The following is a 13,864-nucleotide window of genomic DNA, read 5'->3' as shown; positions in this document are numbered from 1 at the left end:
TTACTCAGAGCAACAATCATTGTCGGATTGCCCTCCACTCGAAAATGTCTACACCTCAATGCTGCTCAGCATTTCTTGTCGGATTTCCTGAGCCAGGCTTCTCCAGAAATGCAGAATGCAGCAGCCCACAAAGAATGCCATTGCAGCACTGTAGCATCGGAGGGAAGATGCCGTATGGTAAAGTTAAAGATCCAGGGTGAATTTTAGTGAATGGATTAATGAGTGAAGAGCTAGCCTGGGTGAGGTATATGAGTGGAGTGGCAGAAAGGTAGGCTGGGTGAGGAGGTAGGTGGGTAGGGTGGCAGGTGGATGAGGTGGTGGGTGGGATGGCAGGAGGGAGGGGTAGTAGCTGGGTGAGGAGGTAGGTAGGTACGGCAGCAGATGGATAGGGTAGCAGGTGGATGAGGTGTCAGGTGGGTGAGATGGTAGGTGGGGTAGTGTGGCAGGTAGGCAGGGTTGTAGGTAGGTGAGGTGGCGGGTGGGTGAGGTAGTAAGTGGGTAAGGTTGCAGAGTTATGTGAGGCAGGTAGCATGGTTTATGGATAGGATGGTAGGGTGATAGGTGAGCGGGCAGGTCAGGTTGGGTGGGTAGTCTGCTGTTGGGGGTAGACACGCCTGGTCGTTGGATGTAAACAGGTGATTGGGGGAAGTAATCAGGTCTGGTCAGGGGGCGGTCATGGGGGTAGTCGTGTCAGGAGATAGTTGGGTGGTATCAGGGAAAGTAGGGTGGGGTCAGTGAGAGTGATTAGGGTATCAGTTCTGCAGTTAACCAGAGTTAGAATAGGTTTTAATCTGCTTAACATTTCCTAGGTAACTATCCAGGTGAGTACCATGGATCTCTTCTAGGTATCCAACTCCAAGTCAGAGTCAGAGACCTTCGTGGAGGATCCTGGGGAACAGGGGAATTGCCTATCGGAAGTTTAAACCTCCTGGGAAATTGACACAGAGGTCAGTATGTTAGGGCTTCTGTGCAGTCCCAAAGCACATCATGGGTCATACGTCTGGTCTTAAACAATCTGGAGACTGTAGGGTTTGGGCCTATATTTCCCTTCAGTCTGTAAAACAAACATTTACCGCTACTCTTTGCTTTCTGTTCCTGAACCACGTTTGTATCATGCTGCCCATTAATGTTATGGGTTTCAATTTTTCTAACAGTTTTTTCCTCAAAGATTGATTGCCATACCCTCTCCTCATAAGATACTAGCTAGGACCAAGGTATTTCCTCCTGTGATGATGTCAGAGGGTACAACTCTACTTTAATGTGAATGGGGAGGGGGTAGTTGGTGGGGGGTGAGAGTGCATTGAAAGGAACAGATAGTGGATATGATTTTGTCGGTCTGCTGATAAATAGCATTTTAATTTATCCTTTTAAAAGTTTATAAATTATTTGCTTCCATGAATTTTATATTTCTTAATAAATGTGATTATCTACAATGACTACAACTTCAAAAGTGCTTAATTGGCTGTAAAGCATCTTGGGGTATCCTGAAGTTGTGAGCGGTGCAAGACTTTTTTTTTATACACACTGAGAAATACAGTCCACCAGCGTGTGGCTTGTCTATCAAGTCAGAGGTTTATTGTTCACCCTAGGCATACTACATCTCAGATCAGTTACATTTTGGTTCATAGATATTGCATGTGCCTGCTGGTAGAAGTGGCTCTCAGTACCTGGAGAATTTCCAAATTGTAACAGTGACAATGAAACAACAAATAATCAATTTGAAACAAACTTTAATAATCTTACTCTAGAACCAGCACTGAACAAGAAAAGATAAGAAATAAACAGTGAGCTAGCAAATATGTATCTCTGAAAATCATTGCTAGTGCATTACTTTAATGAAATGAGCCTCTCCATTAGCATATATTTATATAAAATTAGAATTATTAGTCGTACATAAGGGTCAATATTTTGTTATCGAAATCAGGATAGTATCAACTGACTAACCTTTAATTGGATATTCTAATTACTGAAATGATAAACATTTTAATATAATAAACTACAAATCCCTACAATGCATTCTGGTTAATTATGGATTTCACACCTCAGATAGCAATCTCCATTGTGCACAGAAATCTCCATATCACATGCACAACCAATTCCCATTTGGCAAAGCACAAATTATACGCAAAATGTGTCAACTTTCCAACTAAGAAAATGAAAAGAAGTACACCTCAGTTTTTTTCACTGAAATTGTCATCTTGTGCAGAAGAGGATTGAAAATCTAGGAACTAATGTGTGCAACATCACTGAGCATGTAACATGATCTCATGCATGCAGTGCCACATTGGAACTAAGTCTGTGCAGCGTTATATTGGATATAACGTGTGTACTACGCCAAATCAAATTCATGATGGGTGGTTTGATGACAAGGTAAGTAGCTGCTCAAAGTTCTGTCATTGAAACTTATGTCATTAGTTGACTTTTTAATTAGCACATCATTGGAAAATATTTTAATTTTAACATAGTCAGTGTCAGGCACCAAAATGAAACCTTGCTTTTGATAAGATTGATGGATTTTAGTTGGGTAAGATTATTAAAGGACCATAAGGTAATTGGAGTTGAGGTACAGATCAGCCATGATCTAACAATGGTGGAACAGGATCTGGGAGCAGTGGTCTCTTCCAGTCCTTATGGTTGCAGTGCTAGGTGACATTGGCTGTGTTAAAACATTAGACATCGTCTAAGCAATGTGTAATATTTGCTCTATTTCCTGCAGTAGTCTGTTAAACACACAGAAACACCAAAGTCCAGCAACAAGGCTCATTATGTTAGGTGAAATGGATTTGGCAAACATCATGCTGCAAAATCTTCCTTTCCATTTAACAGAAAATATTGATGCCAGGCTAAACAATACAAGGAACATGAAGCAGAACTAGTGTAGAAATCATGCTTCCTCAAAATGGGCTTCCAGTTTATACTCAGTCCAAAGCCTGGCAGTATAGGGAACTTAAAAAAAAGGCAATGCACAAAAGAGTGAATTCATATGCACACATGTAATATAAGTCCAGTCACAAATGTGTAGACCTGGAACAGACACACGCACACGCACCTCCCACCCTGAAACAGGCTGAGTCATACACGTGACCTTTAAACAGGCTCAGCCATATGCATGAGACCTTGAAACAGGTTTAGACACATTAGGAAACTTAAAAAAAACTAATTCTTCAGTTAGGCGAGTGTTCAATTTTCAAGTCTCACACTTAACAAGAAGGCTTAGCTGAAAATGGACTATCCAGTTCAAACCATACAAGAGGTCATCCTAGTTAGATCAAAAACAAAGGCTTGCATTTATATAGTGCCTTTCACAACCACCACATTCCAAAGTGCTTTACAGCCAATGAAGGACTTTTTGATGTATAGTCCGTTGTAACGTAGGAAACGTAGCAGCTAATTGGTGCTCAGAAAGCTCCCACAAACAGCAATGTGATAATTGCCAGATCATTTATTTTTGTGATATTGACTGAGGGATAAATATTAGCCAGGACACCAGGTACAACACCCCCACTCTTCTTCAAAATTGTGCCATGGAATCTTTTACATCCACCTGAGAGGGCAGAGAGGCCTTGATTTAACACCTCATCTGCAAGTTGGCACCTCTGTCAGTGTAGTACTCACTCACTACTGCACTAGAGTGCCAGCCTTGATTTTAGTACTCAAGTCTCTAGAGTGGGACTTGAGCTCAGAACCTTCTGACTTGGATGTGGGAGTGCTATCAAGTGAGCCGTGGCTGACACACAATTCATCGAAATTCATCATTAAACTACTGGGGTCCAAGGCCTTATAACAAACTACTATCTGACAGAGATCCCCACTAAGCAGTGTGTATCTACACGTCTACACTGTTAACAACGAGAGAAAACGGTGACATTGAATACACCATTTATAAACTCTGGTTAGAGATATTCCCAGGTTCCAACGCACCTTAACAAATAATTAGGTGTAACATTTCGCCAGTATATTTTTGGGTTAATCCCACAAAGGGATAAAGTCAGCAGGTAATATAGGATGTGCTCACTGCTGCAAGTCCCTGACTATCTATGGAGAATGGTGTGTTCTGCTGCAGTGCTCTAAAGTATATCAGCAGCTAAGGTGGAAGACTAGTTTAAGAATGGCTTTGGCTTCCTTTTCACATGCACACACTCATCATCTTTGATGTCTTAGTTTCTTAATCCCAGTTTGTTAAAATTTGTGATTTGACAATACTTGTTCCAATGAAGTACGAATCCTGAAGAAGCAATCCTTTGTAGCCAATAATCTTTGTAAATGGAGATTCTGTGATTCAGGTTTGACTGCATCAATACGGTGGCAGAGGATATATGATGTTGAACTAGAGCTTAAGTGGGGTTCTGCTATTCTCTTCATTTCTGGTCCATTATGTTCTTCAGGCACAGTTTCATGTGCGAGTTTTTATTGCTCATTTGGATTACACAATCCCGCACTAGTTCGATGAAGATTTGTGGCCAGAGTTTCTGCAGGGATTCATTTTTAACATCAATAAGAGCAGCATCTTTAACCAGTTCCTGCACGTATACTTGGCAAAAGGTCCTTGTTTCCTGATTTTAAATATGGGAGAAGAAAAAGGAAAGGTTTATCAAATAATAACTGTGATTATACAGATAAATATACATTTGTCTGGTCTGTCTATGCCTTGCACCCTCTGCCCTCAATGCCACCTCATTGAGTTCTGAGTGATACACGAAGGTACACCCCAAAGATACCTTACCCTTGGAAAATGCTACCTTGATGGCCACGTGCATGTAGTCTATGAGACTTGCACCTGGAGGAATCCAGCCATTTCACCAAAACCTCAGGCTCTGTTGGCTTGATTATCCAAAGCGATTTTTTTTTTAAAAATTCATTCACAGGATGTGGGCTTCGCTGGCTGGGCCAGCATTTATTGCCCATGTCTAGTTGCCCTTGAGAAGGTGGTGGTGAGCTGCCTTCTTGAACCGCTGCAGTCCATGTGGTGTAGGTACACCCATAGTGCAGTTAGGGAGGGAGTTCCAGGATTTTGACCCAGTGACAGTGAAGGAACGGCGATATGTTTCCAAGTCAGGATGGTGGGTGACTTGGAGGGAAGCTTCCAGGTTATAGTGTTGCCATCTATCTGCTGCCTTTGTCCTTCTAGATGGTAGTGATCGTGGGTTTGGAAGGTGTAGAAGTTGATGTCCTGAAGAGGGCATCCGTCACTACTTTGATGCAATGATATGCAACTGAGAGATGGCACACATGTCTCCAGTGGGCCCCTGGAATAAACCAGAGAAGTAGAAATTCAGGGCCGCAGTGATTTTGAGAGCCACCAGCATCAGATGACCACCAATGTAATCGACGCTCACCTCATCCGCCATCGTGGCACACAGATCGGCCATGGCCTCTCAGGACAATGCAGTCTTCCGCAGCACTGCCGCTTCGACATCTGTCGGAAGCTGTCATCTCTTGTCTTTTGACCTTGGCCACTGGGTACCCTTGCCTTTCCGCTGGTCTCTGCTTGCTGACCCCTCTGCAGCTTTTTACTGTTTATCTAACACGAAGCCGCCGCTGCAGATGGAAATGTGGTCACTGCTATTTGGATTTGCATGCCCTCACCTCCACACTCCGCCACCCCCGCCCCCCCTGCCCCCCCACCCCCATCAGGTTCTCCTCACTGGAAGAACCTCCTTTGCATCAAATGATGCCCATCTATGCCACCTGGGCACTGCCAGTCTAACGGGGACATTCTTGCAGTAGGTGCTGCAATGCTGCCCAGCCCATCCCACCTCCTCTCAGGCCTTCTCCAGTGAGTGAAATAAAAGCAAAATGCTGCGGATGCTGGAAATTTTAAACATAAACAGAAAATGCTTGAAAAACTCAGCAGGTCTAAGCAGCATAATAAGCCCTTGTTCTGCTATTATCACATTCTGCTTTCTTACCTTTATGCCATTATCAGCACCTTTTTTAGCCCTTACCACTACCATTAACACTCCCTTTGTCCTTTAGTTCATGACATCTTTGTCAATCCCTCCTTTGTTCCCACCTATCGCTGACCTTCTATCCAGCTCCACCTGCTCCACCCACCTTAAACAGTATAAATTTAATCACATTTCTACTCCTCTTCAGCTCTGAAGAAGAGTCATACGGACTCAAAACATTAACTCTGTTTCTCTTCCATAGATGCTGCTAGACCTGCTGAGTTTTTCCAGCATTTTCTGTTTTCTCCAGTGAGTGATTGTCCTTCAGGGGATGAAATCGAGAATATTACTGAACATCAGACTATTGGTCATTGTGATTCTCTCTGTAATGTATTGAAGCAATAAAATAAACCCAGTGCCACCACTTGATGGTTAATGGCAAATGGCACATAAAACATAATGATCTGTAACTTTAAGAGGTATTTACCTTGAACTTTTCAGAGGTGACATCCTTATTAGAATAATTCAGGATGGCTCGGCCCACAGTCTCACCTCCAAGCTTTATACTGTCCTTAGTCTCCTCCAGGGTGACCCCAGATTTCTTTCCTTTCCCTTCCAATATGAAATGCAGTTGCTTCTTCCTTGAAAAATAAGAAAATGGTGATTTATGGTCTTTCTCACCTAGGCCTTTTAGTCAAAGACAGCCACATCACACTACTTTGTAATAAAACATCTAGGCCTAGAAAAATGCTAACAACATTCTGACATGTAAATATTGCCAATTCATAAGATCGACATGCACTGAAACACAGGATGTGAAAGCAGAACCTTTACGTCATCAGTTAATGTTAGAGCGATTGACTGACTTAATCCAAGAATGCAACACACCTGGATGAACAATTAGCAGTTTTTAATCTCAGCAAAGCAAAGATCAAGTTACTAAAATAAGATTAAAAGACAGCTGATGCTGGAAATCTGAAATAAAAAACAGAAAATGCTGGAAATAATCAGCAGGTTTGGGGGCATCTGTGGGGAGAGAAACGGTTAAAATCTTTTAAGTCAATAGTTCTGTTGAATGGAGAGTGTAGGAGAGCATGAGGTTCAATGATGAGTACAGGGGGCACGCCAGGGTCAGCGTTAGACATACCTAAAAAATGAGGCGTCAACCGAGTGAAACTACAATACGGGACTGCTCGAGTGCCAAACAGCAGAAACAGTATGTGATAGGCAGGACTAAGTGATCCCACAACCAACGGATCAGATCAAAGTTCGGCTGTACAGTCACATCCAATCGTGAATGGTGGTAGACAGTTAAACGATTAACTGGAGGAGGAGGCTCCACAAATATCCCTATCCTCAAGAAGGGAGAGCCCAGCACATCAGTGCAAAAGACAAAGCTGAAGCATTTGCACATCTTCAGCAGAAGTGCCAAGTGTTGATCCATCTCCCCAGCATCACAGATGCCTGTCTGCAGCCAATTCAATTTACTCCAAGTGATATCAAGAAATGGCCGGAAGCACTGGATGCTGCAGAGGCTCTCGACTCTGACAATATCCTGGCAGTGGTACTGAAGACTTGTGCTCAAGACCTAGCTGCGCCCACAGCCAAGCTGTTCCAACACTGGCATCTACCTAACAATGTGGAAAATTTTCCAAGTATGTCCTGTCCACAAAAAGCAGGACAAATCCAATTCAGCCAATTACTGCTCCATCAGCCTACTCTCAATCATTAGCAAAATGGCGGAAGATGTCCTCAACAGTGCTGTCAAGTTGCATTTCCACAGCAACAACCTGCTCACTGATGCTCAGTTTGGGTTCTACCAGGGCCACTAAGTCTTCTGCCCTCATTACAGCCTTGTTTCAAACATGAACAAAAGAGCTAAACTCAAGAAGGGAGGTGAAATGAATGCCCTTGACATCAAGTTATTAATTGACAGAGTGTGGCATCAAGGATCCCTGGAAAAATTGAAGTCAATGGCAACCAGGGTGAAATTATCCATTGATTGCAGCCATACCTAGCATAAAGGAAGATGATTGTGGTTGTTGGAGGCCAATCATCTCAGTCCTAGGACATCACTGCAGGAGTTCCTCAGGGTAGTGTCTGAGGCCCAATCATCTTCGGCTGCTTCATCAATGACCTTCCCTCAAACATAAGATCAGAAGTGGGGATGCTCACTGATGATTGCATAATGTTCAATACCATTTGCAATTCCTTAGTGTTATGATCCCAGCTGATGTTACTACTGGACAAGTCAGATCCCTGGGTGGGACCTGGCTTGATAAATCCTAACTTGTACTTTGTTGCTTTGAAATGTGGAGGGCAGCTACTGAACAGTCACAGGGTCTGCTGATGTACTTTTAACAAAAAAAGAACATTTGTTAAACAAGTAAAGATGAACTATATTACAAATACTCCTTCACCCACAACCATGCCTTTAGAGATATATACAGATTCGTAAGAATGGCACAAGTTACAAATAATCAATCTTATACTCTAATATTCACAGTAAGTATACATTCCATGTAAACCAATAGGTGACCTGTGGTTGGACACACCACCCCCCCACACTCCCAGAGCAGATGTTATGGATCTCTCATCAACTCCCGGAGACACTCATCACATGGAGCTAATCGGTCTCATAGAAACTCTGAGCAGGGTTTTCCCGTTGGAGTGTGGGGGCGTGCCCCGCACGTCCGCGCTTAAAATGACGTGTGTCCCAACGTCACCACACGCCATCGCGATATTTCGCTGAGTGGGCATGTGATGATGTCCAACACGCACCAGCCATTAATTAACGAGCCACTTAAGGCCCTTGACTCACCAATCGATGCTGATTTTTCAGCGCCCGTGCAATCTTCGGGTCAGTGCACAGGCGCAACGGGCAGGCGGGTAGGACACATTTGTATTAACCTCATCCACAGCGGGATAAGAGGGCTCACTGGGGTCGCGAGTGTGCACAGTTAAGTATTTATTTTTGAAAGTTTTTGAAACTTGCTTGTGTGATCTGCAATACTTCAAAACACATACCAGCTGCTTTTTCGGGCCTCTTAACCTTCAGGTCAGCACTCCACAGTGAGTAATCTTTTCTGGGCCTGCAGATTTCAGGAAGCCTTCCCTTAACCTGAGAACGGGAGCTGAACTGTCCACTGGAGGCAGCTTCTCGGAGGAGGGAGGGAGGGCTAGAAGGGGGAGGGGGCCAGGAGTGCACATTCAGCCTCCAGGGGAGCCACCTTTGGGAGGACAAGCGCAGGCACAAGGGGCGCAGGGCCAAGAGGTAGTCCAAGGCGGAAGGGGCTGCAGAAGACACCACTATCCTGCTACCTGGGTATACAGGCGGTGAAGCAACTACCTCAATATGTCCAAGGTGCAGTGCCGAAGGAGGCTTCATCTCTCAAGGGAGACAGTCAACTATATCTGTCAGATGATAGGGCCTGAGGTCTCCGCTAACTGTATGGGTGGACACCCCATGCCATGGCTCTGAAGGTCACAGCTGCCCACAACTTCTATGCCTCCGGCTCCTTCCAGGGGTCGGTGGGTGATCTTTGCGGTGTCTCCAAATTAGCTGTCCACACTTGTGTCAAGCAGGTTACAGACGCTCTGTTCAGGCATACATTGACCTTCATCCACTACCGTTGGGACCAGGCAAGCCAGACACAGCTAGCCAGAGGCTTTGCGGCCATTGCTGGCTTCCCCCGCGTCCAGGGTGCTATAGACTGTACACATGTGGCTATCAAGGCGCCAGCAGGTGAGCCCAGTGCCTTCGTCAGCAGGAAGGGCTTCCACTCCATGAATGTGCAGATAGTGGGTGATCACAGGATGCTGATTCTACAAGTCTGTGCAAGGTACCCAGGCAGCTCCCACGACGCCTACATCCTCAGTCCAGTATGGTTTAGGTAATGAGCCTTTTTTTTGCAAACTTTGGACTTCTAGCTACAAAGGCAGAAGAGGGGAACCATCAATCTACTTGTCAAGGGCCTTAAGTGGCCCGTTAATTGATGGCGGGTGCATGTTGGACATCATCACGTGCCCACTCAGCGAAATATCACGATGGCGTGCGGTGACGTTGGGACACACGTCATTTTAAGCGCGAATGTGCGGGACCCGCCCCCACACTCCAACAGAAAAACTCCACCCAGAGTTTCTATGAGACCGATTAGCTCCATGTGATGAGTGTCTCCCAGGTGCCGGGGCTCTTCGGTGCTCCAGCCCGGCTGGATGAATGGCTGCTGGGTGACAAGGGCTATCCCCTCAGAAGGTAGCTCATGACGCCTCTCCACCATTCAAGAACAGAAGCTGAGCAGCGGTACAATAGGAGCCACGCCTCCACAAGGGCTGTCGTGGAGTGAGCCATTGGTCTTCTCAGTTGTGCTTCCGATGCCTGGACCACTCAGGGGGCGCACTCCAGTACCCCCCAGATCGTGTGTCACTGATAGTGGTTGCATGCTGCACTCTCCACAATCTTACACTGGAAAGAGGGGACACTGTGGACGATGAAGACGTAGACGCAGTGGCTGCGACTGCACACGATGAGTCCAGCAGTGAGTCCGAGGATGCGCACGCACAGGGAAATGCTGAGACCTAAATGCTGATCCGGGCATACTGCAGGGAGGCAGGGGCACCCAGGAGGCTTTAATCCAATGAACCTTCAGCTAGCACACCACAGATGGACCTCCAGTACAAGCCTGGGTTGCAGGCTCCATACTCAATACCCAAGTGCAAAATCTGCCTGGATAAGAACGTGAACTAATGGCTTTGTTAATAAAGCTGAATGTCCCATAAATCACTCATAACAGTTTTGGAAACCATCCACCTGCAGAAACGAGGCACCCTCAGCCATGGTGACATGTCTGAATTTAATATTACAACCAAAGGAACTTAAGAAAACAAAATGACAAAGGTGTTAAAAATCACACCAACTCAAAGACCTCATTGCGGGCCAACACAAAAGCACCAGTGAAAAGCCTGTATTGTGCCTAAGGTGCCTTATGTTTACATTTTTGGTGCTATGTCTTGGTGCTGCCCCCTCACTGGGAGTGGCATCTGAGACAGCCTGCTCACTCTGCTGTCCTCTTGGGCTCAATGACCTTGGCGGTCGTCCTCTGGCCCGTGGAGCCTATGCTGGCCCCACCTGGGAGGGAGTTTCCAGTTCCACAGCTGGCATCTCCCCAGTCATCTCAGCCTTACCGGATGCAACGATCACTAGCAGAGGGGCAGAGGAGCTGCCACCCTCATCCGGAGCGCCCTGAGAGGTGCCCGCAGAGACGACAGGTAGCTGCTGCACCGACGCGAAGTTGCTTCGGGCCTCCCTGCTCACTGTGGGTGGATGAGCACCGAGCAGGGAAACTTGGTGCCCAGGCCATCTCCCAAATTGGCACTGACCAGCTGAGGTCAATGCCGATGTGAGGGCTTGCTGGTCCAAGCGCATCCCCAGGAAGCCCTGATTGGTCTCCTGGAGGAGCCTCCCCACGAGAGTCACCACTCTCTCTATGGAGGACACATGGCGCTCGGCCATGAGGCTCATTGCTTCGGTGATAGTCCGTGTAGACTCCTCCACCATGGACACCAAGCCAAGCAATGCCTCATGTATCTCCACCGGATGCTCCTGCACACCCTGCCGCATTTCCGGCATTTGCTGCATCGCGGACAACTCCAGAGGCTCATCAGGCACTGACTGAGCATGTGCCTGGTACCCTGCAGTCCTCCGACTGCTGATGCCATGGGTACTCTCTGTCTCTGCCAGCTCTTCCAGTGACTGTGAAGTGCCCTCACCGCTGTGCCCCAGGACACTAGCCGATGTTCTAATTCCCATCGAGGTGCTAGTATCTGCGCTGGTGCCTATCTGACAGAGATGATGTGACGCTGGTGAGTCCGTGACTTCAGGGCCCTCAGGTGCGAGAGGGGGCCCCTGCTGTTCCTCCTCCCAGCCCTGCTCCGCTGATGCTGAAGGAAGAACAAGGACATTGTCTCCACGTGAACTGATCCAATGTCAATGTGCATCCCTGTCCCCCAGATCATTATGTGCTCATCCTTCCAAAAGCAATGGTCAAGCCATGTTGCAAACTTCAATTACTGAACATTCAGCACTGCCATGGCTGTTGGGAGAACGATGGTGACCTCACCGCTGGGCAAACATACCTTCCCATGGCACCCCAGCCTCACCGATACCTAGGGGCATGGCGCCTCTCCAAATCTAGGGCCTCCTGCTCGAAGCAGTTGAGAATTGCCAACTGGGCCGGCCCGCCGCCAGTCCTCACCCGCTCGGCAGCATTATGTGCATTCTTCTCCTGAAAAGGAGAGAAGAGTATTGATTAATGCTAATTGTACCTGGGCTCTCTTCGCAGATGGCCCATCCCATCCCAGAGTGGGGCATTGCAGGGCTCCATTGCCTCCTCATCCTGCTGCTGCCGAACACTCAAAGATGCTAGGCCTGTCCCCCCACCCCCTTGGCCAAATGCTGCCTACAGTTACAGAAAACATCCATAAGATAAAGTATTTTATGTATTTGCATAAACATTGCTTGATCCTAATTTGGGTGGAAGGATGACTGAAATGTTTCCATCTTTTTGCTTCTGGATTAAAGCAACATATTTCATCCTGTTGACATCATTGAGACCTTTATCAATTACTTTTCTCAAAGGGTCGTGAATCTGTGAAATTCACCACCTCAGAGTGCAGTGGATGCCGGGACGTTAAATAATTTTAAGGAGGAGATAGACAGATTTTTAATTAGTAACGGGTTGAAAGGTTATGGGGAGAAGGCGGGAAATTGGAATTGAGGCTGAAATGAGATTAGCCATGATTGTATCGAATGGCGGGACAGGCTGCTTCTGCTCCTGGTTCTTGTGTTCTATGTTATCACATTAGGCACCACACGGTCTAACCTTCCGTAGCAAGGAGGCGCAAGCACGTGGAGCACAGGGGACAGCAGATCGATCGTTGCCACTCCACCTGGAAGCTCCCCTCCCAGCATGTCATCACCCTGACTTTGACATGTCCTGGAGTTCCAGCACTGCGCCTAGGTGCAGCTCCTCCAGGTTGCCCCCAAAACAGTCATGTGGGTCTAAGTGTACCACATGCTGCGGGTGCAGAACCCATCTCTTCACCACCCTCTCAGAGTGACCTCGGCATGGGCAATATCTGCTGGTCCACCCAGCGAAGGACACATGCCGTCAATGATTTAACGCAGTCACTACACTCAGATTTAGGTGGGGGGGGGGGGAAGGAAGGGTGCCAGGAGGAAGCCTACCTGCTGGGTTAAATGGCCAGTGCCAACATGGTACTCACCCTTCCTGAGCGCAACAGGTCTTTGAAGCGCTTGCGGCACTGGACCCAGGTGCGCCGCAAAACGTCGCGGGAGCTCACCACCTCCGCCACCTCCTCCCAGGCACGTTTGGTCATGTGGGGGGGGCCTCCTCCTCCCATCCTTGGATATGAGGACCTCTCGCCGTGCTGCCACCTCCTGAAGGAGGGCAGCAAGGCAATCATCGGAAAAACGATGGGGAGAGTGCCCCCCCTGCCCTGCCCTACCCTCTGGCCTGGCCTGCTCACCAGCAGCGCTCTGGGGAGCCCTTCCACTGGCCGTGATTCACAGCCTTTGAAAGGCTGCAGCAACTTTTTTAAACAGGCCGCCCGGGTCACTGCAGTCCTGCCGCCGCCCGCCCACTCCCGCTGTCCTCGGGAGCCACGATTCACGCTGGGCAGGCCTGAATTAGCCCACCCACGTAAAATGGCGGAGCGGACCCGATCGTGGGTGGCGATCGGGTCTGTGCGTGGCCACGTCTGCCCAACACGTGGAAAAATTCTGCCCCAGGAGTTCAGAGCGAGAGAGAGCAAATAAAGCAGATACGAGTTTGGAGAGAGAGAGAGAGCACATAAAGCAGATAGAAGTTCAGAAAGAGAGCCCATAAAAACAGTGGGGAGTTCAGAGAGAGAGCCCATAAAACAGCGGCAGTTCAGAGACAGAGACAGAGCCCATA

At 47.3% G+C, this 13,864-nt stretch overlaps 1 protein-coding gene across 2 annotated transcripts in view; it reads right to left on the bottom strand.

The window, feature by feature from the left end:
* Nucleotides 1-1,713: 1,713 nt before the first annotated feature.
* lrrc49 (leucine rich repeat containing 49) overlaps nt 1,714-13,864 on the bottom strand; it is a 232,231-nt gene continuing 220,080 nt past the window's right edge. For both annotated transcript variants that reach the window (XM_078532455.1, XM_078532456.1), the window contains 2 exons: nt 6,376-6,529; nt 1,714-4,553 (listed from right to left, as the gene is read on the bottom strand). In XM_078532455.1, the coding sequence (XP_078388581.1) occupies nt 4,359-4,553; nt 6,376-6,529 (349 nt within the window). In that variant the 3' untranslated portion in view covers nt 1,714-4,358. The remainder of the gene's footprint in view (nt 4,554-6,375; nt 6,530-13,864) is intronic.

Source organism: Cetorhinus maximus, chromosome 30 (genome assembly GCF_964194155.1).
Source record: "Cetorhinus maximus chromosome 30, sCetMax3.hap1.1, whole genome shotgun sequence".
Taxonomy (NCBI): Eukaryota; Metazoa; Chordata; class Chondrichthyes; order Lamniformes; family Cetorhinidae; genus Cetorhinus; species Cetorhinus maximus.
This window is presented reverse-complemented; position numbering and strand designations above follow the sequence as displayed.